Below are 16957 nucleotides of genomic sequence, written 5' to 3'. Positions count from 1 at the left end.
GATCACGGATTGTAGAATCACAGAATCTGAGGGTGGGAAAGGACTTCATTAGCCATCTGGCCTAACTCATGGATGGAAGGAATCTTTAGGAGCTAAAACATCTAATTCTGGTGCTTAATTCTAGAACCTAATTCCCTGTTTGTTGTACTTTACCCAACACCAGTCGTATCCCTGGCTGCATTCCCTTAGAAGATTGTATGCTAAAATCATGTCCAAAGCTATTTTGGAGCAAGCAGCAACTCTCCTTCCTCTTTCTATGTGAAGGCTGATTTTCGGTCTCATACTTAAGAACAGCCTCAAATTGCATACTTGTTTTAATTTTACAGCAGAGAACCATTTTCACTAGTACTATCAAAATCTTTGTTTCTATTCATTTAAAAAAACACTTTTTAATCTGATTATATATTCCTTGGATCAAATTGCAAGGGTGGGAGGTTGGGAAGGAGAGATATCCACCACTGGAGGGTCGTGAAGATACAGAAAAAGAAAGAAAGAAAGAACGGAAGGAAGAAAGAGAAAGAAAGAAAGAAAGAAAGAAAGAAAGAAAGAAAGAAAGAAAGAAAGAAAGAAAGCAAACAAGAAAGGAAGAAAGAAAGGAGGGAGGAGGGAGGGAAGGGAAGGAAGGAAGGGAAAGAAAAGAAAGAAAGAGAAAGAAAAAGAATCAGATTTGTATATAACACAAAGCACACACAGTAAACCAGTAGACCCCTGCACATCTCTACTAAAGTTTTATGTTGCATCATAGGTTTGGATTTCCTTTCCTAGCCAACTATATAGCTTACTTAGGGTTTAGGTTTTCATCTGCACAGCTTCAAGTCTTTACTTTCAATTTTGTGATAGAAATAAAATAACATACTCTGGTAAATTATATATAAAATATGTTAAATTGCCCTTAAATTAGGCAATTGTATTAAAGGCCCTCAAGTTTGTTGAGTGTGGGAGCAAACACACACACACACACACATACACATGACTCTAACTTTGACTTACTGATAGGCACATATTTTTCATAGAAGGTCTAATTCATGTTTTGATTTTTTGTATTTGATTCTTATGAAAAGCCATATATAAGCCAATAGGTCTAAAGGATATTTTTCAACAGTCATAGTTGATTTCAGTCTATGAAATGGAAATTCATAATATATTTTAAATGGATAGAATCTTGAGCAATAATTATTTTCTCTGCAAAGCCCTTGGTAAGAACCATAAAAAAGATGAGGATGTTAAAGAGAAAAATACCCTTATTTAACTGAGAACCTTCCAACATGATTCATAATTATCTACAGTGTCAAGGTCAAAGGATAGGCAGACATTTTCATTAACATATTCTCTTTCCTCCAAGGGTACTTGTGTTTTTTATCTGCCCCAAATTGTTTAGAATGTTGGCATATACTAGCAGGATTTTGCATTTTAATGTAAGTGGATAAAAACTCTTCCATGTTTTAACTACTTACTTTTAAAAAATTTTTAACAGAAATTTTATCATGTACTTTAAAAAGAAATAACTGTCAAAAAAACAGTGAGGCAGAGAACTTCATCTTTTCTTTGCAGATCAAATCCAAAGTTGATATTAACATGCAAGTTTGGATATAATCTATAAGAACAAGGAGTAAATAATTTACCAATCTAGCAGGCATAAAGAAGGCAAGCTGAATAAACTGATGGTCATTGTCAACAGAGATTTGCTCGTTCATTTTGATGGTTTACATGCTTTCTAGAAAGAAAGCAGTCCTTTGCTTTCATTGGAGTTTAAAAAGCATGCTTAGCATAATATCTTTGAGTCCATTAATTGTACTTTACATGTGTATCTTTCTTTGAATTGACTAGAAAGCCCTCATTAAAATTAGGATGATATGCATGGCTTATGAATTGCTCAATCCCATTTCTTCATTGTTCCATCTCTAGCAGTTGAAGAGTCCGCTAATCTGCCTCCCTCTCCACCTCCATCCCCAGCCTCTGAACAGACTGGAACAGTGGAGGAAGGTAAGCACGCATAAGACATTTGGGGACATAGTCCTCAGATAAAGGGGAACCAAGCTCCAATTCGTAAGGGTCAAACTTTCCAAGATATTGGTTGATGAACTTGCTTTGCTTAGCTTTTTTTCCCTTGCCTTAGCTTTAAGAGGATATTTTGTCCTTCAGATTTAATTGGTTTAAAATGCGTACTGTATAAATGTTCATTTGAGTGAAATAAAATCAGAAATCAGAGTATGTGGTGAACAAAGAAAGAAAAAATAATTCTTTGCCTTTAAGAAGCTAGAATAATGACCATGCTAATACTAGATTCTTCTGGCAGCAAGGACAACCGGGATGTTTAATGACTCCTAAATAGCTTAGGAATGGCTTTTAACATGTTCATAAGTCGATTATGTAATGTCAGGAATCTGACTTAAGCCTAGCAGAGAGACATATGCCACCCCGAGAAAATGTTAGCTAGGATTGAAAATGACAAATTTAGAGCCAAGAAACTGTGTTCCATCCCTAGCAGGACACCTTCCAGACCACAGTTCTTGGAATCTGAAGAATCCGCTTCACCAGCAGCTCAGTGAAGCATTAAGATAATACTATGTAAGCTTTCTTCTCCTCAGTGGCAAAATAGGCCACTGCCTTGGTGTATAATTCCTTCAGACTCTCAAATGAAAAGCACTGTTTAAGGGCAAGATGTTACCATTAGCCCTTTATTGCTTGAAGTGCCCATTTAAACTGCTTCCATTCATTTGCTGTTAAAATAAAAGAGCAGAATTAAGTTACAGATTAAGTTACACCTCAACAATGAATTGTCTTAGTGTGTTGCATATTCATGTGTATATGTATAAGACACACTAAATCCATGCTAGCGTTTTAATTCATTTTTTATTTTACTCTTCACCTTTCCATTTCTTTCTTCTTCTTTGATCATTTTAGCTGTTTCTTGCAGATAAGCATTGATACTAATATGTATGACTATTTATACATATATATGTGTGTAAAGCCAAATACATCTGATTATGCTTTAAAAATATAAAGTATCATGGATACAGCAAAATTCTGAGGTTTTCTAGAATAATTTTAAATCAAATTTATTTTATACATATTTTATAAGATCATAGATTTGAGCTTAGAAGGGACCTTAAAATATATCTAGCCCAATCTCATTTTACATGACTAAAACCTAAAAAGTTTAACTGACTTGTCTGAGGTTCCTCAAGTTGTAAGGGATAGGCCTGAAATTCAGTCATAGGTCAGGTCCTCTGACTCAAATACAGCACTATCTCCACTATAGCATACTGCTTCTCTGTGTCTGTCTGTCTGTCTGTCTGTCCCTCTCTCTCTCTCTCTCTCTCTCTCTCTCTCTCTCTCTCTCTCTCTGTGTGTGTGTGTGTGTCTGTCTCTCTCTCTCTGTCTCTTCTGTCTCCCTCTCTCTCTCTGTCTTTTCTATCTCTCTGTCTCCCTCTCCCTCTCCCTCCCTCTCTCTTTGTCTCTGTCTCTCTCTCCATATGTATGTATATTTCTACATATTTATACACACACAAATTATCTGGATTGGATTTTAATAAAAATAAACTAAAATATTTAGCCATTTGAGCATATGTGTACCAGCTAGTTTAAGATGAAATTATTTTAAGGAGGTCAATTTTTTGTTAGCGTCCATCCTTTTTTCAGTTCTTAGTGAGTTTGAGTGCTTTCTTCTCCTCTAAAAAAATATCATGCAGTGTGTTATAGTAGACAAAGAAGTGGTTTTGGAGTCAGGAATACATGGGTCTATGTCCTGCCTCTGATATATACCAGCTGTGTGACCCTGGGCAAATCATTTAACGTCTTAGTGCCCCATGGAAGTCTTTAAGACTATAAATTACAGACAGAACTGCTGCTAATCTGCATCGGTACAGGGAGATTCTTCACTGGGAGTTCCCTATACCAGTGAAATCTCAGACCAGATACAAAATAATCTACAAGCTTTTGAACTCTATGTCAAAACAAAATGATTCACCATAGTTCTTACAATATACTACGTACTGCAGAAATAAGACAATAATGAAACAGATCTTGCCCTCAAGGAGTTAACATTTTTGTTGCCCACTCTAAAAACAATAAAAAGTAATTTTATTGTAAAGTACAATCTAAGTGGCTAGTTAATCCTCTTAATTGACAGATGTAGTCATTGAGCAGCTGAGTACCTTCCTGAGGACATAAAATATCACAGCTTTAATAGGTTCTGACTTCCACATTCTATCAGCAATGTATTCCGTGACCAGGGGCTCTTTTCACAATTTGGGATTGTGAGGGACAGTCACCCTTTGGAATTCTACATAGTGACCTTGCATCTACTTTATGAAAAAAAAATCTGACCCCGGAAATTAGAACAAATTTAGTTAAAATACGAACAAAACCTGGCTTGATTTGACTACCCTTTCTTTGAAACATTTGATGATATAGTTGTCGCTTTTCTAAAATAATTCCTGTCCGCTTATTTCCAGGAGTTGAATTGAAAAGCTTTTGTTATGGTAGCTTATTGGAAGGAAGGGGAAGAGGAGATAAGGTCATCTCACTTTTAATAGAATTTAGCTTGAAGATATAACTGGAAAGAACATTGGATTTGGAAAGAAAAAAAGCCTATGCTTGCATTCCTGTCCACTACTTACTAACTAGGTGTCTTGGTTGGCAAATTATTGAAATTTTCTAAGCCTTAGCTTCCTTATAAAATGAGTGGGTCATAGATGGTCATCAATGTCTATTCTAGATCTAAATCCTATGAAACATCAAAATGACTTTACTATCTAATGTTTTTAGGACTAACTTTTAATGTTTGGGGATCAGATTCTGATTTTCATTGTTAAAAAAAAACACACACATAGGAAATTACATCAAGAACCAATGCCTTTCTTTTAAAAAGAGAGAAGCTACTGAATTACAAGCACACAAAGAAGCAATTTTAAAAATCAACTCATATCCATGTTTTTCTCCATAACATCTTACTTTCCATAATTGAAATTGATTGACATTTAAAGTGCAGAAATTATTTCACAAACCGGACACTTAAAGCTAAAGCAAATCTATAGCTTTGGCAGAGGGTCTGGATAACATTCACCCCTTCTGATTGCCACAAATATGTAACAGGTGTGTAGAGTTATGAGGTAAAAATTGGCTAGGGTCAAACTGATATGTTTATGTGTTTAAATAGCTGTTGAAACCAATAAAATAACCAGTTACTTTTAAAAATAAGCAATTTTATTTTGTTAGATAACTAAAATAAATTAGTAATTTGGTACTAGTCAGTCTTTTTTTTAAATAGCTGATTCATTGGATTTGCTGGAGTGTTTGGGTATGTGTGTTTTTCATTGATTTGTGGAGGAAAAGTCAGCCTAAACTACAGTGGAGTTTTTGAATTAGTGAGTGTCAGTATAGAAAAAAAAAAGGGCGATTTCTTTTTCCTTGAAGATGGGTTAGTAATCATGCCCAAGCTACCTTAATTATAATTCTAACCCAAGTGACAAAGTGGCCGAGACATAGCACAACACTTCTACTCAGTACACTTCAGAAATGAGCTAAGAGTTATCATACGTTAAGGGGTCTGTGACTGTACTAACTGTGGTGGGTTGTTTTTGTGGTTTTGTTTTTGATCTTTTGATCCTTTCCTCAGAAGTTGCACATAAAGGATCGTTAAAAATAATAATTTAAGGTTGTTAATTGATATTGTTTGCTAATGTATTATCATGATTAATCTTATATTTCTCTGTACTTATTCTCTGGGCCACTTGCAAAGATTTGTGACTTACTCATCAAATAAGCAAGTAATACACCCATAAGTCTGGGGTTATTAAGGAAGCTTGGACAAGCTTATGATTAGCATAGCCTTACTGCAATAAGCTACCTATTTTTCAACTGAGCTGGCTTCCTTTTTACTGTTGACCCCATGACTGTCCTGGACATTTGGCCTGCATTGCTGAGGAAAGTGAAAAGTCAGTGCAGGGACCACTATGCAGCAAAGGTCAGAATTAGGGTTTCTCCACCCTCTCTTTTTTAAAAAATTTAAAATGTTGAGACTATTATTGTTCTAGTCTTCTTGTGGAAGGAATGTATCATTCGTATCATGAAGACAGTTTTCCTTCTCAAGTTAGCCTGTGGTAGCAAACACAGATGATGTGCCAACTGAAAAGCTCACACGTTTTTCAAGATTGAAAGGATTGAGTAGTAGTTGTACCAAAGGCTGTTGCTTTCAGCTCTGTGCTTTGTAGCACTGCCCTGGGGCTTTGTGGGAAGCAAATCCATGCAGATTCACTAAAAATACCAGAAAATGTATTCTTCGAAGACCATCAGACCATTTTAACCATAGACAACTATGATTAGAGCCAAGCAGTAAATTGATAATTAAGTGCCTATTAAGTGCCTGTGCTAGATGCTAGGGATGGAAAACCAATAACTGAAACAACCCCTGCCAGCAATGAATCCATGTCTTAACAGGAGAAGCAACAAGGACATATGTAAGCATCTGCAAAATAAATTTAATGAGAACAAATAAAAATACAGTAGTTAACTATAAAGTAATTTGGGCAGGAGGGCCCTAGCAAGACAGACCATTTGGTATGGTAGAGGACATTGAATGCTTTGTAAAATAGCAGTAACACATACTGAAAATAATATTTTCAAAATATAATTCTAGAACATTACCAAAATCTTGTGTTAAGGAGAATTTCAGAGAATTGATTCCATTAGTTGAAACACTTTTTGAATTTTAAAAATTCCATTTATGTAAAAATTGACTATTCAAATACAAAACTGAGTGTAATCTAGCTCATTATAACCCAGCTCAGTATTCCATGAGTCAGGATACCTCATAGTCAAATTCTAACATAACGTGTGGCTGTTCTTTAGGACTAACCCTGATGTTATACAAAGGTTCCACTATCCCCAAATCAAAAGCAGTTGCACGTAGGACTTAGCAAATGAAGAGAAAGGAAGGTAACTAAGCTATTGCTGAGGAATACTGACTTCCCCTTCTAACGGTCTTGAGATCATGCTATGCTAGATAGAATCTATTGGGACTGGTGAGACTCACCTTCAAAGCTCCACCACTTTTTCTACTTCATAACAAATAGTATCCCTGTGGGATTCCAGTGTCTTTAGATTTGAGGTCACTGATGGAATGTAACTAACCCTATCCTCCTAAACACATACTGAGGCTGGTTGGATAGGCATACTTGAGGCTCTTGGGACTTCAAAGGAGACTTGAAACATAAATAATCAATAATACTAGGCAGGAGTTCATTGGAGTCTTCCAGGCATTCTTTTTGATGTTGCCAGACTTCGGGGCAACCAAGAACTGAGAAGGAGCAACTTTTCAAAGAGATCTCTTTTTTTTCTCTAACTTTTCATTTTGGAGAGAAGGAAAGGTTTTTGAAAATATGAAACAATATTCCTTTGAAACGTTGCAGATCTAAGGCAACATTCTGGATTGTTTCCAAGTTGTGGCAACTTCCTAAAAGGGCAGCAGGAACAGGCCCAAATCTCTGGAAGAGCAACAAGTCAGATGAGTCATCGCCTTGAAGCTGCCATTTCTGAAGCTTTAAGTGTTTTTAGTTTCAGCTTCATTTTCCAGGAAATTGGTGTTGAAAGCAAATCACAGAATACTTATTTTTGAATCCATCGCCTCTGTTGAGCCTGCTTAACATAATGGAAAATGTTTTAGAAGGGTGAAATGATTAATAGCCCCATTAGTCACTGCAAAATATTAGTGACTCTGCAATGGGTCAAGACCAGTGTCCACAATTCAGTCAAGTGTTACAGACTTTCTATAGTTCAATTTCTGTCAGCTGAGAAGTTATTTAAAACAGTGAAGGTAAAAACCTAAAATTAAAATGTTTAATATATAATACATATTTTAATATAAAATTATAACACTATAATAAATACTATAAATTGATATATATAATTAAATGTTTAATTTTAGGTTTTTGCCTTCACTATGTTAGAGTAAAAAGAAAAGTAAGACCTTAAAAAAACCCTTAAACCATAAGCATTGTATAAATGTCAGTCATTATTATTAGGGTTATTGTTATTATTAAGCAATCAAAGAAAGTTCTAAGCATCTATTCTAAAAAAAAATCCTTGAAATCATCCATTAATGAAGCATTTTAAGAGTTAATAAATGCAATGGAAAAAATTTCTCCCCATCATGATAATTATCTGCTTATCTTTCATTTTCATTACTTAGCTGTGGAAAATAAATTATCACTCTGAAACTAAATATGTTATATAAAAAATTATGTGATTCTTAACTCTGAATTTCTAATGAAAATTGAATTTATAGACATGCCCTTTAGCTTTTTTTCTAAGTTTATACCAATAGGTATGAAATTTATATTTTTGATCCCAAGAAGAAAGGAAATGTTGCCCAGCTCAGTCAGTAACCTAAGCAGAGGAATGTATGAACCAGTTTTAATATGATTTTGTGGGGGAAATAAAAAAAACATCAAATTTTTAGTCATAGGAACTTAGTTCAAATTGTGACTCCATTATTGACTTCCTGAGTGACACTGGCAAAGTCACTTAACTTCTCCAAATTTCATTTTCTTCATTTGTAAAATGAAAGATCTGGACAAGATATTTTAAGGTTTTTTTTTCAAGAGCAAACAAAACAAAACAAAATCTGTGATGCCTGCTACTATATCATACCATCACTACTATAAGGTATTACTCATTTTCATACTCTCATGGAAAATTCAGTATTTCAAAATTCTAATTTTTCTCAGTTGCTAATTATACTTACATTCAGAAATGTGTTCAGGTTGACAAATTTAGATATTGCTACATATGGATTAGGAAGTCTATGGAGGGAGGTGGTATTTAAGGTTAAGAGTATACCTAGGATACCTAATTACATCAAACCAGAGGCAGCCTTGTCTTTGTGAAGGAGTGATTCTAAATAAGAATGTGTAGATAAGGCAATAAATGTAAAGAAAAGATTTCATTGAAACACACTGACACATGCATATACATACTCACATGGCAGTTTGAATAATTGGTCAGTTCCTTGCCTATCTTGAAGGTGAGGTTACCTGAAATTTGGGTACATCATGGTTCCTTTTGGGACAAATGGACAAGAATACAATAAATGGTTTGATAGAAATTTGGGGATCATTCTAAATTATGTAATCATTTGTCAAATACAGAAATAAATGTACTTTTATTTTTATTGAATAATGGTTTAAAACTACTATCTTAAAATGTTTATAAACCTTGATATTAAAAAAGAAGTTTTTATATGCTATCAATAAGGGACTTTGACAAGATGATGTCTAAGATAACTTATAGTTCTAAAGTTTTATCAATCTGTGTTCTTGAGACCACCAAAAGTTACATGTCTTAATAGGCTATGAAAAGAAATATAGAGCTGAATTTTCACCATCCTCATTGTCTTAAAAAGGAAAACACTTTCAGCAATATGCCTATCTTTGTTAAACTAGAGGGAGACTGAAGAGTTCTTTAAAGGAAAAATGTAAATTCTATTCAATGGATAGCTCTCTCTCTCTCTGGTTACAGTGGCCCCACAAAGTCAACTTTCCAGGTGTCCCTAAATTCATGACACTATAGTATTCAGAAGTTATAGATTGCTTCCTTATGGTCCTCAGTCCTCTGGGAAAATGTTTTCCCCTCAATGGGATGACCAGAGTGTCCTTATATCCCTTTAATGAGTAATGAGTGAGTTAAGGGTAGGTGAGAATATAATTACACATTTTTTAACTGTCCTATTCATATATAGCCTCTATTTCCCAGGAAGCAAATGCTTACTTTCAACATATTTGAAGTACTTGAATAGATATTCAACCTATATAATAGGTTACATACAAAATACTTGACAACCTATCTAATAGGTTGAAACACTCTTCAAATGTAAAGTTTATTGATTTTTTCCCCAGTGAAATTAGATCCATACACAGGCATTATTCAAGAAATTTTAATCAAGGTGAGGGCTTCATTTTCCTTTTTTCCATCTACTCAATGCAGTTTATCTGGTCAGTCAACAATAATTTATTAAGTGCTTACCATACTGGGCTAAGCTCTGGGCATGCTGAGAAAGGCAAAAGTAGGGGCTGAAGTGATTTCATTCCTTCCTTCATTTTCTCTACTTTATCTAATGGATTCTGAAAGTATAGCATCTGTCTGATTTCTGCAGTGAATGGTTTAGCAGAGGTGAAAGCAGGTGGGGTTTTTTGCAACTTTTGTAGCACAAGAATACAAAAATCCCAAAGGTAAACCACCATTTGTGGAGAAGAAAAAAGGAAGGTTTGTGCTGGTGGTGTTTGCCTGAACACCAATGACCCTGTAATCATATGAGCCAATTAATTATAAGAAGATTAAAACCACAAGGTTGGAGGATTGCTGCTTCCATCAGGATTTACTACAAACCAGGATAGAAAAAAAAAGAGAAGATAAAAAGAAAATCTTTCAAATTTAGGTTATCATCAAATTGTTTTAATTGTACTTATGTGGTTTCACATTTAGCCACTTTGGAGGGCGAAAGTTGGTTTTTTGTATTCTTATTTGCTTAACCTTATGCAAGGGTGAGATACTGGCCTGTTTGGACAGGAATGAAAGGTGCTTCCAGAGAAATTCAAAGGGACACAGGCAGTAGCTTGTAGGGACAATGGAAACTAGAAAACATAGGTAATGTCAGTATTATAATGAACTAAAAATAATGTGCATAGTAAAGTTTTAACCAGAAGCCAAGTAACTAGAATACCTAGTTGATATGATTTTTTTTTCCTGAATACTACTCTTAGGAGAAAGAAACAAATCCTAAGAAAGCAAGTTTGTATCAGAGAGATGTTCAAAAATACCGGTTGCCAGGGATCAGTGTGAATTCAATCCCATCTCTTCTACTGTCTACGTCTAACGGTTACATACAGTGAAGATGAATGTCTAAAGTGGTTGCCCTCAAGGCACTACACCAACCTCAGTTATCCAAGAAAAATTTCATCATGTTCTCTGAGCCCTCCATATTTGAGGCAGAAATGGAGACTGATATACTTAGAATGAGTTTTGAATATTTAATTCTCAAGAAGCTCTTTGCTACAAAAGTAATTTCTGACTAACCTTCTGTTAATCAGAAAATTAAAATAAGCAGCATGCCTCATTCCCTGAGCATTCCAGTTAATTTCAGTATTTTATAGTATTCCAAATATGAACAAGTTTTGCCCTTACTTTGTCACCTATTTTTAACAACTTTCTTTTTTGTAGCTGATGAAATTTACACATTTGTAAATGTGAGAAGATTGAAAATTGGTTTCTCCCTAAGGAAATGGTGGATTAATTTTTCTAGTGCTGTGTTTCCATTCCAATGTTTCTATGGTTGTTTGAGCTTATTTGAAGAGATGGTATAGAAGACTTCTGAAATGCACTAATGCTGCACACTGCCTGTGATTCATGTAGATCAATCAATGGCAATAAAATTGTCAAAAGGAATAAGTTGAATTCCCTGGATATTGAAGCATGAAACATTCATCTCTTCCCATTCTTCATTGGCTTTGGCCTGGCTGGTTTCCATCCATTCATCCCACCCTGTGGCTTCCATGGGTCTCTCTGTCCCTGTGCATGCCTCCATCCTGTCCCGTCTTATCTTGTGTCTGTCTGTCTTGTCTAGTTCTCCCTGCAGTTTCTTCCGTGTGTCTGTTTGTAGATGAAGGGGCTGAGGATAAAGTGGGACCTCTGCCTGCCACCAGCGGGGATAGGCGTAAGCTCCTAGCCCCCTCCATTTCAGTGTCTGTGCCCGATGATGACCCTTACAATTCAGATGAGGAGTACTATGAGCACCCCTTGTTCAGCTCAGAGTGGACTGACTCTAGTATGCTCCCCAGTGCCACCACGCAGATGGCAGAGGCCCTGTTGAGCCATGACAAAGGTGAACCAAGCATGGTCCCTTTTTGCTCCTCCTCCCCACCCTGAAACCTTGACCACATTCATCATGTTACATGTGCCTTCATGTTGGGGAGGGAACAGAGACAACCTGTTTTTTCCACATGGAAATGAAGTCCTTGTGTACATCAGGTCCACTGCTTTCTTAGAGATATAATGAATGTGTTTAAAAGGAAGATTTCATTCCAAAGCAACAGAATAAGGTGAGAGCTTGATTCCAGGATAAATTCTTCCCACCACCATTAATAGATAAACCAGGGAGTATATAAATTCCTCTTCTTGTATAAGCTAACAAAGGTATATATGTTTCTTGTATTCTTTTGCCCAGGCACATAACATCATTAGAATACAATCCAAATATAATAGATTCTGCTTTTAACTATGTGCCAAGTTCACAATACATAAGTGTATAATTTGAGAAAAGGTCACTTCACTCGTCTGTTGGGTCAGAATTGATTATGTAACTTTAATTCTTTCCTAGGTACTATCTACCTATGTCCAGAAACTGGGAAGGAAATCACTTAGCTGCTCTGTTGAGGTAGCTACATGACTGAGTGGTTAGAGCATTGAATTCAAGAGTCAAAAAGTCATGAGTTCAAATCCTGCCTTAGACATCTACCAATGTGTGACCCTGGGCAAGTTCCCTCAGCTATAAAATGGGGATAAAAATATACCTGCCTAAAAGGGTTATTGTGAGGCTCAAATATTTGGCATATAAATAATTTGTAATATGAGCCAAATTCCAATTGTTTTGCAGAATTTAAATGGCTATATATTTGTTAGCTATGATTATTATTGCTGTTTGTTTTTAATTGGTTTTGTTGAGATGGAATGAGATAAAGCACACAGTTAATTATATAGTAACAATTTAATCAATGCCACAAAGGAAAATCCACTATTCTTCTTAAACCTTAAGGAAGACATTACTCTGACAATGGAAAAGACAAGTATGAGTGACTATAAATATTAAGAAATTCAGTTGTAGACAATCCTACTATTGTGAATAATAGCTGAGTGCCCTATGTCATACAACCTAATATCCTCTATCCTACAGTCTGATGTCCATATCCTACAATGAATGTGCCAACCTTTCATGAAATTAAAATATACCAGTATATCACCAATCCTAATCTGATAAAGTAAAGGAGTGTATATTTATAGAAAAAAAAATCAATCTTCCAATGGTATCGAGAAGATAAAATGGTAAAAGTAAGAAAAGTATAAATGACTTGAGTAAAGGATGATTGGGATAGAACAAATGAGTGTGATTTATGAAAAATGGGAACCAAAGAAATCTAAACAGATTTTGATAAACTTTAATTGCTTGTCACATTGAATCTAGTCTGGTAGCACAGGAGAGTATCGCTAAAATTCCTTTAACTTGATCACACAAATCAATTACTTTATACCACCATGAAAGGGCAATTTAAATGAACTTGGCAAACTAGACTCAGAAAGGCAAAAACACCACTTACAGAAATAAGCTCCCAAAGTAAAAATGTCAATTTGATTAAATATTAACATAGTAAATTATGAGGTGCTTGGGCCCCAACCCTAAGATCATGTCTCTGGAAGCCTCCCAATTTCTCAGTAAGCCCCTGTCCTGTGAGAAAATTTTCCCTTGTTAATTTCCCCTTATCAAAACAGGCACAGGGATACTGGCCCAAAGATTTTTGTCCCTGGCTGACCCAAGGACTCTCCCTCATGCCAGATGCCCAAGGTCTATGCCTCTGGCAACTAAACAAAAACCTGTCTTTTCTCCCTAGATGTCTGTTATCAACAAAGTTATCTCTGCAGACAGGCTGCATTTTCCCATCCAAAACACCTGGACCCCTGATATATCCCTTGAAGTCCTTGGATTACCTAATTAGCATCCATGGCATTCTTTTCCCTTGTCCCTTTTCCATATAAACCCCAGCACCATCCTCACTATCTAACAGATTCCCTACAAACCCTTGCCTGCATATAGTAAACTTTTTGCCACTTGACTAAGAGAAGGCTTGAGTGTGTGAATTCATTCCAAGCAACTCAGCCTTGGCATTCTCGGGGTCCCAACACCCCCAAACCTCTTCATAAATAAGTGCATCTAGTAATATCAGTAATAATTTTTTATCAGAAATGAAATGTGAAAAAAATCACATTTTGTTCCAGCAATTTCTACTCCCCATATTATTCTTAAAAGTAAAGGTCATGTAATACTTCCAGTATAACTCTCCCCTTGAGATTTACTTCAACTTGAAAAATGTTTCACTACAACTATGGTTCTTCATTAATGTGAATATTTTCCAACTAATTTCTCTTCATTTACATTTCAAATGTATTTTTTGGAGGGGGGAAGGCACAGCAATTGGGGTTAAGTGACTTGCTGAAGGTCACACAGCTAGTAAGTGTGTCAGGCGTCTGAGGCTGAATTTGAACTCAGGTCCTCCTGACCCCAGGGCTGGTGCTCTACTCACTGTGCCACCCAGCTGCCCCTATATTTCACATGTAAATGGGAAAAACAAATGGATAAAACATTTTATTAGATTTGGGAATTTGTTGTTATTATTTAAAATTTAAATTCCTGTACTATGACCTGGTGATTTTTAAAAGTTCCTCTTAGGATATGTGAGGCATCATTTTATTTTGCCTTCTTAGATCTTTTGATATAAAATCCTAAAAAAACAATGCTTACCCCAAAAAAGCGTACCCATTTTCCCTACTCTTTTGAATTCAAGAAGAAGTATATGAATGGCATTATTTATGTCAGGAGTTCCATTAATGTGATAGAAATTGTACACAAGAAACAGGTTCTACAAAATAATAGGATTTTATGTCTTTCCCTAACCAGGTTTTCCAAGGTGTTTGAACCTTACTTGAAATTTTCATTTTCTTCTACGTACCATAGAGAATGGAAAGGACAACTGTGTAACATTTTGCCCTAGAAAGAGGAGGATGGAAATTAGACCTGTGACTTCATTAATATATGGAATTTTCAGATGAGATTCCCTCTGTCAGAATAGGTTGGCACCTTCTTTATCATGTATTGTCACAGAGAATTATCTAGAGCACTGATAAATCCCTTGCATAGGGTCACACAGCCAGTATGTCAGAATCAAGTCTTGAACCCAGGTATTCCAAGCTTCAAGGCTGCTTCCCTATTTATTATCCTATGCTGCCTCTTGTACAATGGAAATATTGAATAAATTCTATTAAGTATTGGTGGATTTTACAGTAAGTCAACCAAGGTACTTGGTCTCTGTCTTTTTTTCACCTCCAAGAAAAATTGTTCCTTAACAGTTTATTTTGTTAAGGGCTCTCCAAAGGTGTAATCAATTCTTATGTGGAGACTTCCTGCATTGGAAAAAACAGCACCTAACTAACAATTGCAGCGCTTTTCTGAGTACATCAATACCACTACATTTCACAATCATCCATTAACAAGCAGCATCATCTCTTATTTCCAGCAAATATTCAACATATTTTCAACCTATCGCCATTCCTGCTAAGGGAAAATAGAGCAATAAAACTCTTTCAGCTCTCAATTTTCAAAATAAATGGCATTTCAGGAGATTAAAATGCATTTTCATTAAATGGTTGTACCCTATGATATAGCAACTAGTAGACAACATGTCTTTCATCATAAGATTAATTTGTTCTTCCTAATGTTAGAAGAAAGTCTACTTGAGGTTGCCATTCTATCATGGAGATGGAGCTGAAAGTGTTATTTTTGTAAGAGCTCAGTTGAATGTTGTACTGTGTATTGTCTGTAGTCCTGATGTCAACATCTTTTTCATCCCTAAGAAGAAGAAACAGTAGAGGGTCCAGTGGCTGAGGAAGCAAAATCTGCTGCTCTTCCTGAAAAAGAATGGGGCAAAGAGTGTGAGCCCGCTAAGTCCTCAGACCAACCAATGGGCCTCAGTGAGGTCCAAGAGGATTCTAGTTCAAAAGCCAAAATAGTTCCTGAAGAAAGTGTTTCCACTGGGGAACCACTTGAGCAAAGTATAAAAGTGGTCCAGGAAGTGTCTCTGGATATAAAAACACCTTTCTCTGCTGGGGAAGGTGTGTCTTCTTTAGGATTTGCATGTGTTTGCTTATGAATAGGCTATTTTATAGCTTTTACCAACTTGGCACTTTCCCAAAGCTGTTCCATCTCTTATTCTTCTCATTCTTATGGTGCTCCCATTGTTATGCTTAAAGAATACATTGCATTGGTGCCCTGTGACCGCATGGTTTCCTGCTGTGGCACCAAATTCCTGATTTTACTTTGCTATGATACATATATATGCTTTGCAGCTAAGCTGATAATGTCACCTGAGTGCTTTTCCCTTCCCCATCTCAGATGTTTGCCAGTCACATTGCTAATATGTGTACACTTTTATTTTATTTTATTTTTTAATTTTTGGTGCAGAGATTCATCTGCTTTGTTTTTCAAAAACTAGACCTGTTGACTTGGACAGTGGTACCAATGGCTTAAACTATAGACGTGTTTTTGTTTGCAGTGCAGCGTGCTGTATTTTTATGCTTTAGTGCATTCTGGTTTAGTTTTCCTTGAGCTACTGCTGATGCTTCTTGTGTCATACCCTTTCCATTTATTGCAGCCCATCCCTTTGGTCATTTCCAAATTTCTTGAGTTTTCATCCATCTGACCTTTATTAGAAGTTCATAGAGCATTTCTTTTCTATAGTCACAACAGGATACACAACACCTTAAGGTAATGATGTTCCAAAACACTTTCTTTTTGAGAGGTGGTTGAGTTTTCTTCTTCTTCTTCAAACTTTGCAAAGTACAGGGTATCCTAAAAGTCTTACTCTAGTTTTAAGCTTTAAGAGTTATTAGCTAAGTTATTGTTAGCTAATAGCTATCAAAGTTTAAACTGCAATAAAAACCTTTGGACCATCCTATAATTCCATTTGGTCCAACTGGCACATAGACCTTAAACCATAGGTGGAGCCAGGTATGGTGGTACACAGCTATACTCAGTCCCTACTGCCAGATAGGTTGAGGGTGGTGGATGCCCTGAACTCAAGTAGAGGTCAAGCCAATCCAGTATCTATGCTAAGTCCAGCACCAACTTGGTGAACTC

The 16957-nt window shown here is 35.9% G+C and overlaps 1 protein-coding gene across 9 annotated transcripts in view; it reads left to right on the top strand.

Annotated features, from left to right (window-relative positions):
- The window catches only part of MAP2 (microtubule associated protein 2), a 97851-nt gene that overhangs the window by 35842 nt on the left and 45052 nt on the right, over positions 1–16957 (top strand). For 7 of the 9 annotated variants that reach the window (XM_036753761.1, XM_036753764.1, XM_036753763.1 and 4 more), the window contains one exon: positions 1906–1983. In XM_036753761.1, the coding sequence (XP_036609656.1) occupies positions 1906–1983 (78 nt within the window). Of the gene's footprint in view, positions 1–1905; positions 1984–15675; positions 15934–16957 lie in introns of all 9 variants that reach the window. The other 2 variants (XM_036753766.1, XM_036753765.1) reach the window with 1 other exon arrangement.

Source organism: Trichosurus vulpecula, chromosome 4 (assembly GCF_011100635.1).
Source record: "Trichosurus vulpecula isolate mTriVul1 chromosome 4, mTriVul1.pri, whole genome shotgun sequence".
Lineage (NCBI taxonomy): Eukaryota > Metazoa > Chordata > Mammalia > Diprotodontia > Phalangeridae > Trichosurus > Trichosurus vulpecula.
The sequence above is the reverse complement of the archived record's forward strand: the minus strand, read 5'-3'. Positions and strand labels throughout refer to the sequence as shown.